The following is a 22,797-nucleotide window of genomic DNA, read 5'->3' as shown; positions in this document are numbered from 1 at the left end:
GGAAAGCAGGAAACGTTTGGGTTTTACTGAACAGTATTTAGCTTAAAAGGAGAATTTCACGAGATATGGAGAGATTTGACAAACAAAAAAGATGCTTGTCATTGCCTAAAAGTAAATGCAAGAGAAACAGCATAGATACTCCATTGGTATACCCGCCTCTCTACCCGCACAAATGCCCATATACACCAAATTCATGCACACCTTTTATTCATCCCAGAACAATAGATTTGCTCCTGCTAAAGGCTGGTGCTGATGCAGGCTTGCAGTTTCCATTTCTTTTTATGGGAGCAGTTTTGAGAAATGTTAAACAGTTTTATGCTTGAGAAAACTAGGAAAGCAATTTGCAACAATCCTCTGTCATGTAACACTAACCTTCCCAAAACAATTTGCATCCTCACACTGATTTTAAACATAAGCTCAAGTTTTCCATGCAAGAGCTGCATTCCCCACAGATGATCACAGCACTTGCCTTTCAAAAGCTGTTTTTTGGCATATCTGAACATCAAGAATCTCCTCATAACATCTCTGTTATCCTAATCTAAACATTATTATCTTTACCTTTACATCTTTACCTGTTCTTTCAATTTCATTTGATCAACCTCAAACACTCACACATGAACCTTATTCATTTATGCTACCAAGATTTCAAATGCATTTGTCTAATTTTCTTATTCCTCTGGAGTAGGGCTGCTGTCATCATCATTTATGTATTTATTTATTTATTTATTTTTAATTTTTATATATCGAAGTTCTAGTGAGAACTACAAATCACTCCGGTTTACATAAAACGATGAACTGCCCAAAAGAGAAAGGGGCTTTACATGGAACCATAGAACAGATGGAACAATATAACCGGATGTCAATTTAACATAGTAATAAATAAATATTTTATATACAGTTTAACTATTTAACGTAGAAATAATGACATATTAAAGCTACAATATAAATACAATAAAAATATGATGAACTTTTGGACTCAAAGATTGTTGTACAGTTGCAGAGTCCTGATAGTAGGACTTGGTGAGGTGTCCGTAATTTGGGGATACCTCATATTTAGGAGGTCCTCCCGTCTAAGTAGCATTGAGAGTCTGGGAAGGCTTGTTGGAAAAGCCATGTCTTCAGTCTTTTTTTGAACTCTTGATGACTGGGTTCTAGTCTTAGATCTGGGGGGAGCGCGTTCCACTGGTGGGGGCCTGCTGAAGATAGTGCTCGTTTGCTCAACGATGATTTTACTTGTGGGGCATGCAGTGTTCCTTTGTATGCGCTTCTAATTGGTCTGGAAGATGTATGCGGTTGAAGTTGAGAGTTTAGCATGATAGGAGCCAGTTTGTATGTCGCTTTGTGGACGATTGTGAGTACCTTATAGAGTATCCTGTGTTTGATAGGAAGCCAATGTAGGTTCCGAAGGATTGGGGTGATATGATCTTTTTTGTTAGAGCTTGTGAGGATTCTAGCAGCGGAATTCTGTACCATCTGTAATGGTTTGATGGTGTTGATGGGTAGACCTAGCAGAAGGGAGTTGCAATAGTCGAGCTTAGATAATATGATGGATTGCAGTACTAGCCTGAAGTCAGAGAAGTAAAGGAGGGGTTTAAGTTTTTTGAGTACTTGCAGTCTGTAAAAGCAGTCCTTTGTGGTAGTGTTTACGAACTTTTTTAGGTTTAGATGGTTGTCTAGCCAGGCTCCAAGGTCTCTGACGTCAGGTGAGAACAAGTTATTTGAGTTTGGTGGAGAGAGGCTAGATGAGATTGTAAGGGGATCCTGGGAGATAATGAGCATTTCAGTTTTATTGGCATTCAATACTAAGTTGAGGCTTGAGAGTAAGTTTTTAATAGGCTGTAGGCATTCGTTCCAGTATGTGATGGTTTTTTGAAGGGATTCTGTAATCGGGAGAAGGATTTGTATGTCGTCTGCATAGAGGTAATGGGTAAGCTTGAGGTTTGAGAGTAGTTGGCAGAGAGGGAGGAGGTAGATGTTGAAGAGGGTGGGTGAAAGTGAGGATCCTTGCGGGACTCCTTGATCTGTAAGGACGGGATGCGATTCTTTGTTGTTTATCCTGACTTTGTAGAATCTGTTGCTTAAGAAGGACTGAAACCATCTGAGAGCTGTGCCTTTGATCCCTATATTGGCTAGTTGGTCTATAAGTGTAGTGTGTTTTACCGTGTCAAACGCAGCAGAAAGATCAAGAAGAACAAGCATGTATATGTATATCATGCTTGTCCAACAAGAGAGTTCAAAGTGTGTTACAATAGGTTGGGTTTGTTGTGAATGCAGCATATAGGAAATCAAGAGTCAATTACACTATACCATATAATTATATAGCACATAATATAATACTCAATTATAGTATATAAATGGTGCACTGGTGCATAATGTTGCAGTGGGTTAAGGTCTATTGTATAGGGAAACTAAATAGTTTGAGGGTACAGTAAATAAATACTATAAAAGACAATGCTACAATAAGCAGCACAATATGGGAAGTTTGGCAAATGACTGTATGTTCAAGAGAGCTATGCCCAAAACCTGTGCAGACAAGGAGTGAAGTATAGGGAGGTGGTAGTACCATTTGAGGTAGAGATTTGTTTTTTGTATGCTTGGAGTAGTATATATATATAGAGAGAGAGGGAGAGAGAGAACGAGAGAGAGAGAGAGGATCAGAGTATGGCAGGCTTCTGGTTGTAGGGGTTCTGACTAGGGCAGAGTTTCCCAAACTGTGATTCAGGAACCCAAATGGGTTCACAAAACCTTCAGCTGGGGTCACAAGTGCCTCAAATGGCAGGACTCTTCAGGCACCAGCATTAGTAGTGGAAGTCAATGTGGGACCTGTGAGCCAGCACACACTCACAGGCCCTGTATTGGCACTACCCTTGCAGGACTTTCTGTGATAACAAAAAGCCATGAGTGAAAAAAGACCAGGGCCGCAGCAGAACCTTTGAGCTTGCACTAACTCACAGGCCCATGCTGACTTCCATTATTAATTCTGTTACTGCTTGCAAATCACTATTAGGTTAGGGACCAACCATGAGTGGAGGGGAGGGCTAAGTGTGCATGAGCCAGAGGAGATTGGCATTACTTCTTTCTCCTCATCCACCACTGAATCTACCTAAATGTTGCCCCTGGTACCAGCCTGTCCTCTCTTCCTACCAGTTGTCAGCCAGCTTTTGCTATGGGCTCAAAGGAAAATGTTGCTGCTGACCCTGACCAAGGGGGATATTTGGAGGAAGGGCTATATGAAGGGAAGGATCAGATGCAGGAGGGGTTTGAGGATTGAAACAGGAGGACAGGTATTTGCTATGGAGGGTGAGAGAAGGGAAATGACAGAAGATTGACTGGGGTATGTAAGAGAGAAGCTGGGTTTGAGAGGGGATCAAGTAGAGGTCTGTGAGAGAAGGATTAGAGGGGAGGTGGTGAGAGAGGGGATGAAGATGAGAGTGAAGCTGGAATGGGGGATGGGTGTGAGGGATAGAAAGACAAAGGGTCATTTGGGGTTCTAAGAAGGGCTTGGAGGTGGTGAGAGAGGCTCAATTGGATGGTGTGAAAAAGACTGGATGGGCAGAGAAAGAAAGGATGGGATAAGGGGGTGAGAAAAGCTGGGGGATGTAAGAGGTGATGAGGTTGAGAGAGGAGGTCAGTTGGAGGGGAAGAGGCTAAGAGAGGGTGAAGGTTGAAAGAGGGAATGGGCGAGAATGCAGGGAGGGTGAGAGTAGAGTTTTCAGAAGGGGACCTCACCTCGGCTAATTTGTTTTAGGCATCCTCTGGGGTCATGTGAGTTTTCAAGTGCTAAAATGGGGTCACACTAGCTAAAGGTTTGGGAAGCCCTGGACTTAGGGCTTATATTACAAGTGCAGATTGAAGGCTATAGCAAAGATCCAGGAATTCGGTAGTTTTCTGTGGAATAGAAGATCTGGAGGGAATCTGATGCAAGGCAGTAGAGAATTCTAAAGGGTCAGGGCAGACCCTGAGAAGGTTCTCTTTCTGGTGTTACTGAGGCTATTTCTCCCGGGGCCAGCATGATGAGGTGGTTTTGAGGCATTGAACAGGAAGACATATATACGGTGCTATGGAGCACTTTAAATGAGGCAACTGGATCCCTGCCCTTAATCTGCGTTGATGTTGCAGTAGAAGAAGGCTTAGAAATAGATTTTAAAAGCTTTGCATGTGCAAAAATGGCCACGTATGCCTGTAAGTGGGTTGCATGGGAGCTATGTGAATTTTAAATAGCTGGGGAAGGGTGTATATACAGAAAAAGGAGCAGGGTGTAGGTGTTTCAGAGGCAAGGCCAGCAATGATCTGTGTAACCTCTAATTTTCCTCAGCAGGTGTCAGAGTCTATTGAGCATTGGGTGGGTGGGTGGGAGGGAGGGAGGGAGAGAGAGAGAGAGAGAGAGAGAACTTCTTTATGAGGCTCAGTCTGATTCTCTATATATGGACTGTTGTAAGGGGGCACTTTTATTGGGGTGAGTTTTTGGGAGGTGGGTTGGTGTTAGGGGGGTGTTGTTACAGACACATTCAGAGGTATCCATTGTAAAATTGACATCATTAAATAATTTTAGACCTTATAAGTGATGAAAAGGAGTTGATTTATACAATGCAACCAGCAGACACTGCAGTGTACAAATCAACTCCACTTTTTAGCATTTTCATCACTTATAAGGTCTAAAATTCTTTAATGATGTCAATTTTACAATGGATACCCCTGAATGTATCTGTAACAACACCCCCCCTAACCCCAACCCATCTTCTGAGAACTCACCCTGAATCATAGTGCCCCCTTTCATTGGTGCAAAAGAACATAAGAACATGCCATACTGGGTCAGACCAAGGGTCCATCAAGCTCAGGATCCTATTTCCAACAGTGGCCAATCCAAGTCACAAGTACTTGGCAAGTACCCAAACATTAGATAGATCATAAGCTACTTTCACTTATTAATTACCGTCATAGTAGTCTATGGATTGATTTATCCTCTAGGAACTTATCCAAACTTTTTTTAAACCCAGTTACACTAATTGCTGTTACCACATCCTCTGGCAATGAATTCCAGAGCTTAACTATACGCTGAGTGAAAAAGAATTTTCTTCAATTTGTGTTAAATGAACTACTTGCTAACTTTATGGAGTGCCCCCTGGTCCTTCTATTATCTGAGAGAGTAAATAACTGATTTACATTAACTTGTTCAAGTCCTTTCATGATTTTGAGACTTCTATCGTATCTCCCCTCAGTTGTCTTTTCTCCAAACTGAACAGCCCTAACTTCTTTAGCCTCATAAAGAGGTTCTCTCTCTCTCTCTCTCACATACACTCTCACTCAATTATTTTGTAACCTATATGTATACTTTATAAAATAGCACATCTGTTGCGTGTGGCCCTTTTAAAATATACCCGTTAGTGTGCTGCTTTGTCCAAATGCAGATGGGGGTGACATCAGGGGAGCAACTTTTCATATTCAAAAAGGGATGAGTTTCATGCATATTCTAATGACGCTGGCTGTGTATACAGGAAGGCCAGGTCTAAAACTCCGAATGTTGGTGTTTTTTGTGTTTTTACAAGATATACAAGGTGTCTGGAATGTGTATTTTTTTAACAAAAGATGTAGTTATTTTTATTTTCCACATTTAGGGACAATTTTCAGACCATCTGTCAATGTGCAAAGTCCATGGACCCTTTGTATTCACAGACCTTGTACCTGATTTTTAAAGGGAAAGTACATACTTTCCCTTTGAAAATTGACAAGAGTGAAAAACCTGAAGAGTGCAAACTTTTGCATTACCTTTTTCTGCAGTTAAAATTTCTATGAAAAATAATGCATACAGTTTTGAAAATGTAATCTAGGTGTATCCTTCTCTGATCCTACTTAAAGCATGCTGCCATAAGTGCCATAAGTGGCTACAAGTGTGCATGTTATGGAAACCTGCACATACTTTTAGTTGGACTGAGTGAGCTCATTTCTCAGACAGCTGATTAATCCATGCAAATAGCCATTTATTCCTACAAATAGATTCGAAATTTGTCCTCTTTCTGAATATTTTTCAGCCATAATTTTTCCTAAGTCTCAAAGCTGAGTGAATTGAGTCCTTATATAAATAGATATGGTGGGGACAATAATCCAAACTTTTTATGTGGGTAAAAGTCAGAAAGGTTGGGTTAGGCAGTGATTGCATTTTCAAATTATTGTGCACGCTTTCTGCGACTCGCTTCACCTGCTTCATTACCGGGGAGTTTCTTTCAGAAAATGAGCTTGCAATTCTACTGGCAGTTTCGACATTACCCATCTCAGAATGAATGTCCCTTCACAATATCGCTAACTCCATGAGGCGCAGAGAGAAATATTACTATTGTAAATAAAACAATAATTGTTTGTAGTTATTTGGGGATTACCAGTAAAAGAGTCTGTCATGCAGATTTCTGGTTGTTGGTAGCAGGCATTGCTCTAGATAATTACATTTCATTACTGCAGTCAATCAAAATGTTTATAAACTAAACACTATCGGGACAATTTTAAAAGCCCTGCACGCGTAAAAGTCGGGTGTTTCGCGCGCCGCGCACATGTTCTAAAGGGCCCGGCCATGCATGTAACCCCTGATGCGCACCAAAGTACCAGGCCCTCTGAAAGGAGTGGGCTGGGACAGTGCTATTAGACGCTGCCCCAGGGAAGCGCACCAGCCAGCGATACTTCTGCTCCAGAGGAGCAGTAAGTAGAAAAATAAAACAATTGGGGAAAGGTAGGGATAGTTTAGGGGTCAGGGAGGAGAGAAGAGGGAGAAAGGATAGGCTTAGGGTTAGGGTGTTATGATAACGTGTGTTTTGTGGATCCTTGGGTGCTGTGGAGATGATCGTGCCCACAGGGAGGAGCCCCATGAGGAGCCACAGCACTGGGCTAGACTCGTTCACACACAAAACACAGGAAAGATCTTTATTTAGACAGCTTGAAGATCTCTACCAGAGGTGGCAGTAGTGAGGCAGTCTGTAGTTGTAGTCTCAGGGACCTCGGCAGAGGGAGCCCTTCTCTCTTTGATGATGTCAGGAGGTTCTGCAGCAGGTCTCCCAGTGAGGAGATACTGTGGATGAGATAGACTGAGAGTTAGAGTACTCACTAGGTGTTAGCTGTGGTATGTGATTCCACCAGGTATGTTGTAGAAGGTACAGGCACCAAGGCAGGGAGAGCAGGCCCTCGAGGAGCAAGTACCTGTTCCCTGTAAGGCAACTGAAATAAAGCAGAGGGCCCCTGAGAAGCAGGTACCCAGGTTAGCATATACCCAGAAGGGCAGATAGAGAGAGCTTCCTGCAGCAGCACGGAAACAGCAGAGTAGACAGGAACGGATTCAAGTCCTTGCTAACTCAGGGAGCTAGCAAATGAATGAGGGTAATATACTCAGATGGCGTGATGTCAGCATGATGGAATGCCCTCGAGGTTCGTGCCAAGGGTGGTACAAAGACATTGGTTGCGAGCGCGCACCCTAATAGGTACCTGGGAGGAGAAATGGTGGGAGGCTGCACCATAGCCATTCTGGGGATTCCAGAGAGGTCGGCTTGACAACACTGTGGTAGCCATCTTTCCCAGGTAAGCGGGAGGAGCCGTGAATAAGGTGAGGCAAACGGGGCGAAGCCGTCGAGGACCGACAGACGTAACAGTACCCCCCTTCAAAGGGTGTCCACGCTGTTTCCTACCAGGTCTTGGTTTTTGAGGATGCAAGTGATGAAAGTCCTGTAGCATCTCTTTATGCAGGATATTAGACATTGGTATCCAAGAGTTTTCTTCAGGGCCATACCCTTCCCATGACAGGAGGTATTCCCATACTCTGCCTCATCTTCTCACTTCAAGAACTGCATCTACTTTATATTCGATGTCTTCTTCTGCATCAATAGGTGTATACTTCTGGTACCTTGTTGGAGAACTCACTAAGGATCAATGGCTTCAATAGTGCGACGCAGAATGTATTGTGGATCTTTAAAGTAGACGGTAGCTTCAGACTGTAAGTGAGATTGCCCAGTCATTGGAGAATGGGAAATGGTCCAACGAAGCGAGGAGCGAATCGAGCTGAAGGCAGTTTAAGTCTTAAGTGCTTCGTGGAAAGCTAGACTTTATCACCAGGCTTGAAGTCTGAAGCCTTGCAGTGATGAGCATCGTATCCTTTCTTTGCTCGAAGTCCTGCTTTAGTAAGCATCTCTTTTGTCTGAGTCCAAAGTTGTTGGATATCTTTGGCAGTAGATTGAACTGCCGGGGACGACACTGATAATGGAAGTGGCAGTGGTGGCAGTGGTAGTCGTCCATAGACCACTTCGAATGGTGTTGATCCAGAGGATGTTGCTGGATGAGAATTAATGGCAAATTCTGCCCAGGGCAACAGTTCACTCCAATCATTCTGGTGAGTGTTCACGTAGGCATGAATGAACTGTTTGAGAGTCCTGTTCATCCTCTCTGTTTGTCTGTTGGATTGTGGATGGTATGTGGATGTGAAGTCGAGGGCAATATCTAACTTCTTCCATAGTGCCTTCCAGAAGTTAGTCGTGAATTGGGCTCCTTGATCAGAGACTATGTGCTTAGGCAAGCCATGCAGGCGGAAGATGTGCGTAATGAATAGCTTGGCGAGCTCCATGGTAGTGGGTAAACCTGGGAGAGCCACAAAATGAGCCATCTTCGAGAACCGATCTTCGGTTACCCAAATAGTGTTGTTCCCTCCTTTTGAATCACCAGCCTGGCTTAATACGCCAACGTCTGAGGCATCGACCTTCATGATGAAAGGCTTGGAGGGGTCTGGGTGTTGAAGACACGGCTTGTTGGAAAAGGCATCTTTTAGTTTCTGGAATGCAGCTATAGCCTCTGGAGACCAATTAGCAACATTGGCACTTATCTTTGTCATAGATGTAAGCGGTACTGTAAGTGAAGAGTAATTCTTGATGAAGGTCCTGTAGTAGTTAGTGAAACCTAAGAAGCATCTGAGAGCTTTTAACCCGGTGGGTTGCACCCATTTCTTGATACTCTCCAGCTTCTGTGGGTCCATTTGGAAGTCTTGATTGGAAACGATGTAGCCTAAGAAAGGCACTGACTCCTTGTGAAATTCACATTTGGATAGCTTGGCATAGAGATGGTTCTCCCGGAGTCTCTGTAGTACTCTCTTAACATCCTCCTGATGAATGGTCATGTCTTGCAAGAATATCAGTATGTCGTCCAAGAAAACAACAACACACTTATAGAGGAGGTCCTGGAAAATGTCGTTCATTAAATTTTGAAAGACAGCCGGGGCATTGCACAGGCCGAAGGGCATCACTAGATACTCAAAGTGACCGTCCCGAGTGTTGAAGGCTGTCTTCCACTGATCACCATCTCAAATGCGAAGTAAATTGTAGGCTCCTTTCAGATCCAGTTTGGAAAAGATTTGAGCTCCTTGTAGTCTGTCGAATAGCTCTGAAATCAGAGGCAGGGGGTAACGATCCTTTATTGTTATTTCATTGAAGCCCCTGTAGTCTATACATGGACGTAATGTACCGTCCTTTTTGCCCACAAAGAAAAAGCCTGCGCCAGCAGGGGACTTGAATGGTCTTATAAAACCTTTTTGGAGATTTTCCTGGATATATTTGGACATGGCTTTATTTTCTGCCACGGACAGAGAGTACACTCTACCCTTGGGTGGCTCCGTATTAGGCTGTAGATTAATAGCACAGTCATAAGGTCTATGAGGCAGAAGCACATCTGCAGCTTCTTTTGAAAAGACATTTTGAAAGATGCATATTGAGGCAGCTACCCCGGCATCACTGGGGTAGTAGGCATACAGGGTAACGGAGTTACCTCCATCAGGCATTTATCATGGCAGTCTGGACCCCATCTAGACAGTTCCAGTGTAGCCCAATTGAAATGAGGCATATGCTGCTGCAGCCAAGGTAATCCCAGTACTATAGAGTGTATGCCTTCTCTAAAACAAAGAAGGAGATGGTCTCAGAATGGAGGGCACCGGTCCATAGACATACTGGTTCGGTGCATAGTGTTACTTCACCTGGTAAGGGATCTCCATGGATGGACGAAAGAAGTAGTAGAGGCTTCACAGTGGAAGTGGGGATCCGTAGGTGCTCCACTAATTATTGTAGAATGAAATTACCTCCTGCCCCAGAGTCCACTAGGGCAAGAGTCTGGTAATGTAAAGGTCCGCAGATCAAGGATACAGGAAGAGAGAGTGGAGGAGAAGGAGTGGTGAGACCTAAGAAGAGTCCTCCCACAGGACTTAGGTCTGCCAGTTTCCTGGACATATAGGGCAATTTTGGACAGCATGACCGGCTTGTCCACAGTACATACACAGCCCTAATTTCTTCCGCATTCTTCTCTCTTTTGAAGTCAGATGGCTGCAGCCTAACTGCATAGGTTCTTCTTTGCCGGCTGATGGGACCGGAGGAGCAGGCCTGGGTGTGGATTTAACTCGAACTTCGCTCAGAAAGGGTCTCCTGGGAGTCTTGGTCTCTTGAACCTTGTCGCGAAGTCGGCGATCAATCCTTGTTGCCAATTTCACTAGTTCAGCCAAGGTCTCAGGCATGTCACGAGCGGCGAGTTCATCTTTCAGATGAGAGTTCAGTCCTTCAAAGAAGAGGGTCTTCAGGCAACTCGGGTCCCAGGATAATTCAGACGCCAGTGTCTTGAATTCGATAGTGAAGTCAGCTAGTGGTTTGTTCCCTTGCTTCAGGTGAACCAAAGAGGATCCTGCAATGGTATACCGGGCAGAATCATTGAAAACTGACTTAAACAGTTCGAGAAATCCTTCAAGGTCATGAAGGATTGGATCCTCACGCTCCCACAGCGAAGAGGCCCAAGACAATGCTCGTCCATCTAGATACGACAGAATGTAGGTAGTCTTGGCATAGGCCGTGGGAAAGTGGCCAGGTTGTAATGCAAAGTAGGGGTGTGCATTCGTTTTGAACGCATATGTAAAACGCAACTTTTTTTTTTTTAACTTAAAAAAAGTGATGATGCGCAACGCATCGCGATTTTCAACTTATTCAACATAGCTACGTTGAATACGTTGAACCTAAATAAACACTTAAACCCCCCACCCTCCTGACCCCCCCAAGACTTACCAAAACTCCCTGGTGGTCCAGAGGGGAGTCAGGAAGTCATTCCTGTATTCCTTTGCGAGGAGCACGTGACATCGGCGTCACGTCGGAGTGACGCCGACGTCACGTGTTTCTCCGCGCCTCCGCTCCGGGACCCCCGTTGGACCCAACCGGAACTTTTGGCCAGCTTGGGGGGGTCAGGAGGCCCCGTTGGACCCAACCGGAACTTTTGGCCAGCTTGGGGGGGTCAGGAGGCCCCCCCAAGCTGGCCAAAAGTTCCGGTTGGGTCCAACGGGGGTCCGGGAGTGGAGGCGCAGAGAAACACGTGACGTCCGCGTCACTCCGACGTGACGCCGACGTCACGTGCTCCTCGCAAAGGAATACAGCGATGGCTTCCTGACTCCCCGCTGGACCACCAGGGAGTTTTGGTAAGTCTTGGGGGGGTATTAAGGAGGGTGAGGGGTTTAAATTTTTATTTAGGGAACCGGTGAACGTATGGACAGACCCTCAACTTATGGAATTCTCCATATGTCCATATTGAACGAAATCGACCCTCAACTTCAACTTATCAACTTATCAACGCAAACTTTTTGTCTGCACATCCCTAATGCAAAGTGCATGCAGCACTGGCTAATGAAGTCTCTGCATCTCCATACTTCACCCGAGAAGCGGGTGGGAGCTGCTAAAGGCACAGTAGTCTTGACCGTCACCTCAGATGGTTTAGCTTCTTTACCTGAGGTGGAAGGTGAGTTCAACTGTGTGTGCAGTAGATTAAATGCAGCGGTTGGTCCTTCCAATGCAGTCTGCTGTTCGGTGATCCGCTGAGCCAGGCCTGGAATGGCCTGCAACACAGTGAGTTGAGCCAGATCCATGGAGTTAGCAATCTGTTATGATAACGTGTGTTTTGTGGATCCTTGGGTGCTGTGGAGAGGACCATGCCCACGGGGAGGAGCCCCGTGAGGAGCCACAGCACTAGGCTAGACTCATATGCACAAAACACAGGAAAGATCTTTATTTAGACAGGTTGAAGATCTCCACCAGAGGTGGCTGTAGTGAGGCAGTCTGTAGTTGTAGTCTCAGGGACCTCGGCAGAGGGAGCCCTTCTCTCCTTGATGATGTCAGGAGGTTCTGCAGCAGGTCTCCCAGCGAGGAGATACTGTGGATGAGATAGACTGAGAGTTAGAGTACTCACTAGGTGTTAGCTGTTGGTATGTGATTCCACCAGGTATGTTGTAGAAGGTACAGGCACCAAGGCAGGGAGAGCAGGCCCTCAAGGAATGAGTACCTGTTTCCTGTAAGGCACCTGAAATAAAGCAGAGGGCCCCTGAGGAGCGGGTACCCAGGTTAGCATATATCCCGAAGGGCAGATAGGGAGAGCTTACTGCGGCAGAACGGAAGCAGCAGAGTAGCGTAGACAGGAATGGATTTGAGTCCTTGCTAATTCGGGGAGCTAGCAAATGAGTGAAGGTAATATACCCTGATGGTGTGACATCAGCATGAGGGAACACCCTCGAGGTTCATGCCAAGGGTGGTACAAAGATGTGGGTTGCGCGCGCGCACCCTAGTAGGTACCTGGGAGGAGCAATGGCGGGAGGCTGCACCATAGTCATTCTGGGGACGCCAGAGAGGTCGGCTTGATGATGCTGTGGTAGCCATCTTTCCCAGGAAAGCGGGAGGAGCCGTGAATAAGGTGAGGCAAACGGGGCGAAGCCATCGAGGACTGATGGATGCAACACAGGGAAATTCCCTCCCAGTGTGCTTCTTTATTGGAGCGGACTGGGAGGGAACTGGAAAAACGGAAATCATGTCGCTGCTCGTAAATTAAAAAACCGCGTGCGGAAGAGGCCATCCACCCACACATGTGTGCATGGATATTAAAGTCCAGTGTGCATGTGCGCACAGGAATCCTATTTCATAACATGTGTGTGCCGACACGCGCATGATATAAAATAGCCGCGTCCATGTGCGCATGCCAGGAACCGTGCATGCGTATTTTTAAATCTGCCCCTATGTATTTTAACTAATTAACTAGATGCCATGTTCTTAAGATCATTTTTTTCCATTGCTATCCGTTGATATACACAGCATGCATGACAGTGTTTTAATAAGACACATTATTCACATTTGGAAACCAAAGAATTTAAAATAATCCAGCAGTATTGCAACAGGAAAACTGTCACGATCCAAGAAGCATACCTTTTATCTTATTAAGCACATAAATGTTTGCATGTTTTTGCTCCACTCAATGAACACCAGCTTTGTTTCTTCATTTGCTTAGTCCACGTTGCCACAATAACCCGAGAATCAAGTCTGAGCTTGAATCCAATGCTGGTTATTCAGTAGTGCTGATTAACTTTAACCTTTCCTTCATGATTCAGAAAATAATTCCATTATGTTTTTCAGCCAAGTATCGTATTTCAACCTGTAGACAAAACTATTTGATATGAAAGAAGCCAGAAAGATTTTAAGAGCTATCTTTATAAATACAGTAAATATTTTAGAAACAAAATGCAACCCCCTCGTAAAATGCATAAGAGCAAATCGCTGAACAAAACTCACCATTTCTTTAATATTTCTTCTAGATACATTACTTGATAAACATATTTTAGATACATGTTTTGCAACAGTGACCTTGCTACAGGTATTCGTAACTCAGTCTTTTGAAACACTTTCTAAGAAGCCTCAAATATAAAAAATCCAGTCTGGATTTACTACCTTGGTTTGGCAGTACAATACTCTGGCAAGAACTTGTTTGGGTTTCCTAATACCATGGCACTCTTGGAAATCTTTACTAATCCCTGTCACTGAAATACTAAGACTATGTTTGTCTGTGCTCAAGAATGTCTGATACTAGTTTCATACAGGCCGGGCCTGACCTGGTATTACCCCCTCAGTTTCATTACTATACCCACACCTGTGAACTCTCCAGATTTGACCTGGAGACTCAGGGATTAGAGATTCATCTCTGGGTCTTAAACACCCTCTCTGCTCCCCCTGACTGCCTTTTTCAGCACAAGGTAAAGAAATGGCGAGCACTAGGGTACAGAGAAGGCAGGCAGGAAGCCAGTAGGGAGAAGCCTCTCAGCCTGTGGCTACATCTCTGCCTCTCCCGACTGCTTGACTCTGGCTAGCTAAGGACCCAATTAGCAATGAAAGAGGGGGAAACATGGGCTATACTCAGAAAAGGCTTCCGATGCTTGTCCCTCATGCTGCTTCAGTCCTGACAGTAACTACGCTGGCCAAGTGGGTAAAGAAGAAGAGAGAGTGACTGACTGTGTGAGGGCAGTGAGAGGATGGAGCAAGAGAAGGAGGGAGCAAGAGTGTATGTGTGTGAGAGAAGGGCAATCAAGAGTTGGTGGGGGGGAGGGGAGTAAGATTAAAAATGAGAAGAGAAAAGGGATGAGCAAAGGTAAGGAGAGAGATGAGAACAAGAGGGTAGGGGGATGGAAGGAGGAAGATAAAATGGAAAAACAGAAACAAGAATGGCAGGAGGAGAGGATCCTGGATTGGTTTGGGGGGATCCAGGAAGATAATGTAGGAGGAAGGGTAAGAGAAATGGAAGAGCGAGCATGGGAGAACAAGGAGGTGAAATGGTGAAAGGAGATAAGATAGGATGAATAAGAAGAGGAAAAGGGGAAAAACAGGAGAAGAGGATAGAAAAAGGAAGAGAAAGTATTAAAATATCTGCAGCTGAAGGAAAGAGACAAGGAAGAAAGAGATAGAAATGAAAACAGAATAGAAAAGGAGAGAGAATACTAGAGAGAAAAAGAAAACAAAAAATAGAGAGGCAAGTGCAGAGAATGAAAAGAGAGAGGCTGAGCCAGAAAATCAAGCCAGAAACACCATTGGTTGGAAACTATTTTATTATCTGCTAGAGAATATGAGTTATGAAGAAAGGGAGTTACCTAGGGGGTGGGGGAGTTCTTACTGCAAACACCATTCTCTCCCCCACCCCAATATCAGTGACTAACTCAGAAGGTCCCAGAAGAAAGAGCAGGAAAGCAGTCCATGAAAATTCTCTGTATTCCTTTTTCAGAGAGAACTTAACCTCATGCCCTAAAACTTGAGAACAGTGCAGAGCTGATGCTACCAAGCCCAGGGTCCAGTTAGAGGTGTAGACATGAAGGAAGTCAAGGAATGTTTATTTGTCCACATGATAGATTCTTAAATGTGAAGACCTGATAGGCTATCAGAGTTGTTGTAGAGCTGAGATGGGAAAGACACAGGAGGAAGAAGAGAAAAGAGAGAGAAAGAGTGCAAGGCAAAGGGGTGAGAGTTGAACGAGAAGACATGGTGGGGAAGACAGTGAAGAAAAAGAAGAGTCACAGAACAAGAAGAGGGAATAAAGGCAGGAGAAAAGATAAAGTAAAAGGAATGAATAATTCACTGAAGGAAAGAGGCAAAGTAACAAGAGCCAGACCTGAAATGAAAAATAAAAACAATGGAGAACAGATACCAGAGAGACAAAATAACAAGAGAGAGAATTAAAACAGAAAAAATATGGAGAAATAGAATAAAAAATTCAACCAAAGACAGCAAAGGTTAGAAAACCATTTTATTGTCTTTCAGAAAATATTAAGTAATCAATACAAATAATCTTGTGATAAAATTGAAAGAATTATAGGTCAGCAAGTATTGTATGTCCCACAAACAGAGGATGGATTTTCCAGAAGAAGCTGAAATTGATTGATTGATGTGTATTTTTCTAGTGTCTACTGTATTTTCTTTATTGGCAGTACATATCACAGATGAATTTGAGTCAATAATATTTTTTAATTAAAAAAATAAAAAATTAAAGAATGTTTCTTAGGTATCAGAATGTGGAAACGAGCGGTGATTCCTACATAAACTAGTCTCACTCCAGCCTTTCTTAAAACACTTATCTTTATTTTAACTTCAAAATCACACAACAGTAAACTGTCTTCTCTTCACAACAATGTACTTTATTACAGTTCAGTTTCATCTCAGCTCAATGTTTGAACAGTTTTACGGATAGAAGTTGCCTTCCTCCTGGAGACCTGGGCCTGGTCTGGTTATCCACACCTGGATCCCAGATCTTATTCCTCAGTCTCTGGTTATGCCCTCTGAGCCCTCTGAGGTAAATAGGGGAGTGCTAGTGGCACTGCCTCACATATTCCTCCCCTCAGCTTGGACCTGTCAGGCCAAGCTTCCTTATTCTCTCATGGATCCCATCCAGGAGAGTCCAAGACATCCCATTCGCCTTTCTCTGGCTTCCCACCAGCTACGCTTGGGAACAAGGACCTAGTACATGCTCAGTCCCCATCTCTTAGGGTTACCCTTAACAATGTCATAACCACCACCCAGTGTGCCGCTTTCAAAGTATATATAACTAGTCCTTTAACTAAGTCATTTGCTGGCTCAGGGTTCAAATTTCACCCTGATGGAGCTTTATGGACCAACTGGAGAACCACCAGTGCTGGTTCTTCTATAATCAGTTGCACTTGCTTTCTGGAATCTCTGATGTAAAGCCCCTTCTTTGCTCCTCCACAGTGCTTTCCTCTGGGCTCTCCATAGTTTCCTCCTCTGTACACTCTGGCCACTTGCCAATGCCAGTTGCTGGCTCCTCCGCAGCCTCACTCACTGGATTCTCCTCAGTGCTACAATATCATCTTTCACTTGCCTTTCCATGCCCTCTCTCTCTCTCTCTGGGCTTCTCATAGGAGTTGTCTCTGGACTCCCAGTAGTATTTGAGCACCCTACAGAGTCTTCCTTGGGACCTCCTATAGCGCTGACTTCCACCTTCTCGGTATTGCCTCTTCCTGGGCAGTCTGTTTTGCCATCTCCACTCTCAGGGTTCTTCACTGCCCCCTTCATGGGGCTTCTCACTCTTTCTGTACTCCAAACAGACACTTTCCTGGAGGCTGGTTTTTTTTTCTATGCAAAGTTTTAGAAAAAAGAATTCCATGCAGGACACCATATGTGGGAACGAACGGTGATTCCCACAGGTATGGAGGCACAAACTAGTCTGACTCCAGTCTTTCTTAAAACACTTATCTTTTTTATAAATTCACAATCACACAACAGTAGACTGTCTTCTCTTCAAAACAGTGTACTTTATTGCTCACAGTTCAATTTCATCTCAGCTCAGTGTTTTTGACAGTATTACATTACAGGAGCTTCCTTCCTCCTGGAGACCGGGGCCTGGTCTGGTTATTGCCACCTGAATCCCAGCTCTTATTCCCAAGTCTCTGGTTATGCCTTCTAGCCCCACCTGCCCCACAGGATCCCTCCCCAGAACAAATTATCCTTAGTGGATTTAAGGTGGACCAGGCGTCTAGCCTGGTCCTGCACTGGTAAATAGGGGAACATTAGGGTCACTGCCTCACACAGAACATTTCATATTTGGCAGTGGAGGATGGTGAGTCAAAAAGTAGTGGTACAATGAACACTAATTATCATTGCCCTCCTTCTTCTATTTGCCTTCCCCTGCCCCCTCCCCCATCCAGTACCCTCTCTCTCTACCCTTCTTCTTCAATTGCCCCAACCTACCCTGGACCCATGCACCAACCCTTCCATCATCCACTCCATTACTGGTTTGTCTGCCTGATCTTTTAGAGGTAGATATCGGTTAAGATATCAAACAAAATTTTGTCAGTTATCTTTAACAATTATTCAGCTGAATCTAACCAACAAGGTTTTTAGCTAAATATTTCCCTAAATTTAGCTGGTCAGAATTTGAGCAGCTAGATTTAAGGCAGCTGGGTTTTCCAGCTAAACTGAGCTGGTTAGTGCCCAAAATCAGTTACTAACCAGCTAAAAAATAAAAACAACCCAAGGATCCCTTCCTCCCTCCCTTATCCCATCTCAGAATTACCCCCTATACAGTTACTTAGCACCCCAATGAGTGCTGATCCCATTCTCCTCCCTACTTGATTTAAAAAAAATAGAAAGAGCATCCCAGGCCAATTCCCCACTCCTCACTCCCTTCCGACTGATCTTCTAAAAAAGAAAATTGCCCTAGGGGCTGATGCCCCCTTCTTCCCTCCCTCTTAGTCCGATCTTCCAAAAAGGAAAGTTCTGTAGGGGCCGATACCCTCTTCCTTTTCTTTCAAAAACAGAGAGACCCCCTTTCAGATACTCCACTTTGAAGTGTCTGAAATGTTGAATAGAAATCAAATAATAAAGAAATACATAAATATGTGAAATGCTTTGCTCTAGAGCAAGCCTTCAGTGGGGTACAGGTGAGTAAGGCCTGCAAGGGTGTTGGGAAGAAAACAGTTCAAGGAGGGAACCTGAAGGAATTATAGATTATAAAGATGTATGCATGTGTATTTTGGGTTTTGAATGTGATTTTCTAATGTGTGTATGTGTTGTGGTTTATTTGTGATTATGAGAATGAATGTGTTTGGAAGTTTTAACTTTTACTATGTACCGTAGGGCATTGTTATGTAACTGTACATTTTGTTGTGTCTAAAATTATTGTAATAAAATGGTTAAATTTAATTTTTCCCTTCTATTTTTTTTCTGTAATCAATGCAATGGCAACAAATGCCTTTTGAATAGTGGTAATGTGGTACAAACTAATTTTAAGGGCTGATGTTGTATTTAAAAGTCAGTTTGATTAGTGTCAATAACTTGCTACATTTATATGTAAGAGAGGCCACTAAAATGAATCTCTACTGCTTATGAGTTTGAGAAAACATTTGCTTCTGAGCAAGTATTAAAGTTTCAAGCAGTGGTCTAAGTTCAAATTCATAGGCTCTCCAGCCCTCCAGATGTGTAAGAGTGGGTAGGGAGGTACTTGCATATGTCTGGAGTTTTTCTGAGACATTTGGAGCCAGTCCAAGAGTCCTTGTATCTTTAAGAGCAGAAGCAGGAGTTAGCAGGCTAGTGCAAGGTCAGAACATTTGTGTGCCAATGCCTAGTGAAGCCCCTGGCCCTACCCCTTCCACTCCCATCTGTGACTCCTTCCTTGGTCCTCTTCCTCCTACTTTCCTTACGTATGGCCCCTTCCTGGCTTCTGTCCCTCCTGCCCATCTCCCATGGCCCCTTTCTCCCCCCCCCCCCCCCCCATCTCCAGCCCTTCCTTCACTTTGGCTTCCCTCATTTGGCCAGTCCCAGATATGGCATCAGCACAGATCATCAGGTTGCAGTAGTGGTGGCAACAGCAAGAGGAGTAAAACTCAGTGCGGGACTTTTGAGACAGCACATTTGCTGATTTTTCCTCCTGCTGCTGTACCGCCACATGAAGTTGTCTGCCATCCCTAATCAGCTGTTCTGGGATGGTGGGCCACTGAGACCCTTCTCTTTCTCAACTCCTCCACTCACATATTGCAGGGGCTGCTTGGATGGAATTTACGCCACGGTATGGAGCCCCTTCAAGAGCCATTTGAGATCATTTGAGACTTTAGGGCATTCGATATTGGAATAAAGACTGGGAGGGAGGAAATAAGTATTATTATGGGGAATGATAAGTCTGAGGAGATCTGGGGGTTACTTTGAAATTGGAAATATTGTATTTTTGCTGTTATGATGATGTCATTTATTGTTATGCTGATGAAAATTATTTTTATTTTGCTATAATTGGTACATTTTGTTGATGTAATTGTATTTTATTATAATTATAAGCCACTTTGGGTCCTTGGAAAAGGGTGGTGTATATAAAACTAAAAATAGAATAGAATGTGAGTTGATTAATCATTCATTGAAACTATCACGTACACATGAAATGTATCTGATAAAACCCTTTTAAATCATCTTGAATTAGCTAATTAACAGGCCGATACAGTACAGTGCGCTCCAGCAGAGCGCACTGTTAGCCGGCATTTGGATGCGCATTTTCGATGTGCTAGCTTTATCCCTTATTCAGTAAGGGGTAATAGTGCACCAAAAATGCACGTCCAACCCCCTGAAACTAATAGCGCCCGCAACATGCAAATGCATGTTGCGGGCGCTATTAGTTATGCCCGCACGATTCAAAAAATAAAATGTGCAGCCAAGCCGCACATTTTACTTTCAGAAATTAGCGCCTACGCAAAGGTAGGCGTTAATTTCTCTTGGCACCAGGAAAGTGTACAGAAAAGCAGTAAGAACTGCTTTTCTGTACAGCCTCCGACTTAATATCATGGCAATATTAAGTCGGAGGTCGCAAAAGTTACAAAATAGTTAAAAATTAAAAAAAAAAAATTAAAATGGGCCCACGGCTCATGGGTTGAAAATCGGATGCTCAATTTTGCCGGCGTCCGGTTTCTGAACCCGTGGCTGTCAGCGGGTTTGAGAACCGACACCGGCAAAATTGAGCGTCGGCTGTCAAACTCGCCTCTTTTTACTGTGGGCCCTAATTTAAATAAATTAATTTACTGAATCACGCGCACAGGAGAGTGGCCTGTGCGCCCGCCGCTCTCCCGCGATTTTTACTGTATCGGCTCGTAAACTTTATAATCTGTAATTCCTCCAGATTCCCTCCTTGAACTGTTTTCTTCCCAACACCCTTGCAGGCCTAACGCACCTGTTCCTTACTGAAGGCTTGCTCTATAGCAAAGCGTTTCATATATTTATTTATTTATTGTTTGATTCCTATTCCGCTTTTCAGACACTTCAAAGGGGATTACATTCAGGTACTCTAGGGATTTCCCTGTCTCCAATATACTTTAAAAAGATGCAATCAGTACATCTTCCGATACTTTACAACATCTGCAATGAGAGAGCAAACAATCTTCAGCAATAGCGTTATATGGGCTGCTTCAGCTCTCTCCGGTCACATTAGAAGCCAGATGTGCCAGGCATGAAGCTAAAGCAAGTTTGAATAATTGTAGCCATATTTTATTTTCTGTTTCAGGTTTCATTTACTTCTTTTCCGGTCCCAAAGCCTTCAAATATGACACTGAAAAAGAAGATGTAGTTCATGTCGTAAAATCCGGTTCCTGGATTGGATGCTGAAGCGACATTGCTTTCAGCAGATAAACACGAAGACCCGCCCAGAAAACTGAGAAAGGAAAGTAATGGACAAAGCCAAGGAAACGCAAATCAGCTGTTTCTTCATTTGTCTTCTTCGAGCAGCCCTTTGGAAACTAACAACTGATAAATATGTCACCTATAAGCAGAGGATTCCATAGAATGTTCAAAGGGGTTTAAGATCTAAAGAGTTAGACTGCATTTAGAATGCCCCGGTGTAGCGTTTCTAAAATTCTCAGTGCTGAGCGGTAAAATTGTATCATTTTGTTTTACTATTTAGTATAATATGTCAATTGTTTAAGGTTTGAGCAGCGTTTTTCTGCTATGAGTCACAATGTTGTGAATGATGCCCACAGACAGCACTAAGCCCTCACCTTAGTTTTAAGGTGAATTTTAAAAGCTCGGTGCGTGCCACAGTCGGGAGATGCACGCACAAGTGGGGCTAGCACATGCCCGCCTTGTTTCTAAAGCCACCCAGATGTGTGTATATCTCCCGCGCATCTCACTCCAATTCAAAAAGTGGTGAGGCATGGGCATTTCGGGACAGGGCATGGGCATGGCTAAGAGATGTGCACGTACATAATTTTGCAGCTGGGCATGCAAGCAGGTGCAGTGCTGTGTAAGTTTACCTCTGCTAGGGGTGAGGTATAAGTTTAAAAAATAAAAAACGAACCATGCCTGAGGGGTTTTAAAGGTCTGGGGTTAACTGGGGGTGGAATATAATCTATTTTCTTTTGTAGTTCCATCAACTAAAAAGCTGCATATTCTATCTGGTGACTTCCAAAGAAGATAGGGATGGCTGAAGAACACTCATGGGTGACTCTGACTATAAAAAAAACTTTGCAGGTTCACTCTGCTCACTTAGGGCTGGATTTTCAAAAGGTTACGCGCGCTGGGCCTATTTTAAAAAGGCCCGGCAACGTGCGTAAATCCCTGGGACGTGTGTAAGTCCCAGGGCTTGCAAAAAGGGGCGGTCCGGGGGTGGGGTGTGGGTGGGGCAGGGGCGGGGCCAGGCTCCCGGCACAGCGGCCATAGTTACTGCTGTGCCGGGGATTGCGTGCCGGGTTTTGAAATAAAAATAAAACATCAAAAAAGGTAGGGGGAAGGGCAGGGGAGATAGGGGAAGGGAAGGTGGATTGGGGGGAAGGGAACGGGGGAAGGCAGCGCGGCTCAGAGCGGGCTTAACGCGCACAAGGTGCACAATTGTGCACCCTGTTGTGCGTGCCGACCCCGGATTTTATAACATGCACGTGCCTGTGAGTACATGTTATAAAATCGGGCGTATATGTGTGCATGCCGGGTAGTTCGCACACATGTACGCCGTGCGCACTGCTTTTAACATCTACCCCTAAGAGTTTTCTTGGGAGCATCACTAGTAGAAAGAGAAAAAATACTACTTCTGTACAGATCTCTGGTGAGACCCCCACCTTTGAATACTATGTCCACTTCTGGAAACAACATCTACAAAAAGGCATTGGTAAGATGGAGAAAATGCAAAGGGGAAGCACCACAATGGTGCATGATCTACACTACAAACCACATGTAGAGAAACATTAGGAGCTAAAGATGTACCCTCCGGAAGAAAGGAGGGAAAGTGGAGATACAAATATTAAGATATGTAACATTTTCCATAGAATGAGGAACTCAGAGACAAAGGGTCACCTTATGAAGCCAAAAGGAAGGAGGCTGAAAGGGAATGTGAAAAAAAATACTTTTTCAGTAAAAGCATGGTAATCACTTGGAAGAGGCTTCCGGTGGAGGAGGTAGAAGTCCAAACAATGACAGAATTCAAGCATGCTTGGTACAGACACAAGTGGACCTTGGTGGAATGTGAGCATAACTTTAGCTG

General features: G+C 44.1%; 1 protein-coding gene across 1 annotated transcript in view; it reads left to right on the top strand.

Moving 5' to 3' along the window:
- The window catches only part of LOC115092350 (matrix metalloproteinase-20-like), a 95,474-nt gene extending 74,128 nt beyond the window's left edge, over positions 1-21,346 (top strand). Inside the window, exon 11 of the mRNA XM_029603151.1 lies at positions 20,833-21,346. Within this exon, the coding sequence (XP_029459011.1) occupies positions 20,833-20,933 (101 nt within the window). The 3' untranslated portion in view covers positions 20,934-21,346. The remainder of the gene's footprint in view (positions 1-20,832) is intronic.
- The last annotated feature ends 1,451 nt before the right edge of the window (positions 21,347-22,797 follow it).

The sequence above is a fragment of the Rhinatrema bivittatum genome, chromosome 5 (assembly GCF_901001135.1).
Source record: "Rhinatrema bivittatum chromosome 5, aRhiBiv1.1, whole genome shotgun sequence".
NCBI lineage: Eukaryota > Metazoa > Chordata > Amphibia > Gymnophiona > Rhinatrematidae > Rhinatrema > Rhinatrema bivittatum.
This window is presented reverse-complemented; position numbering and strand designations above follow the sequence as displayed.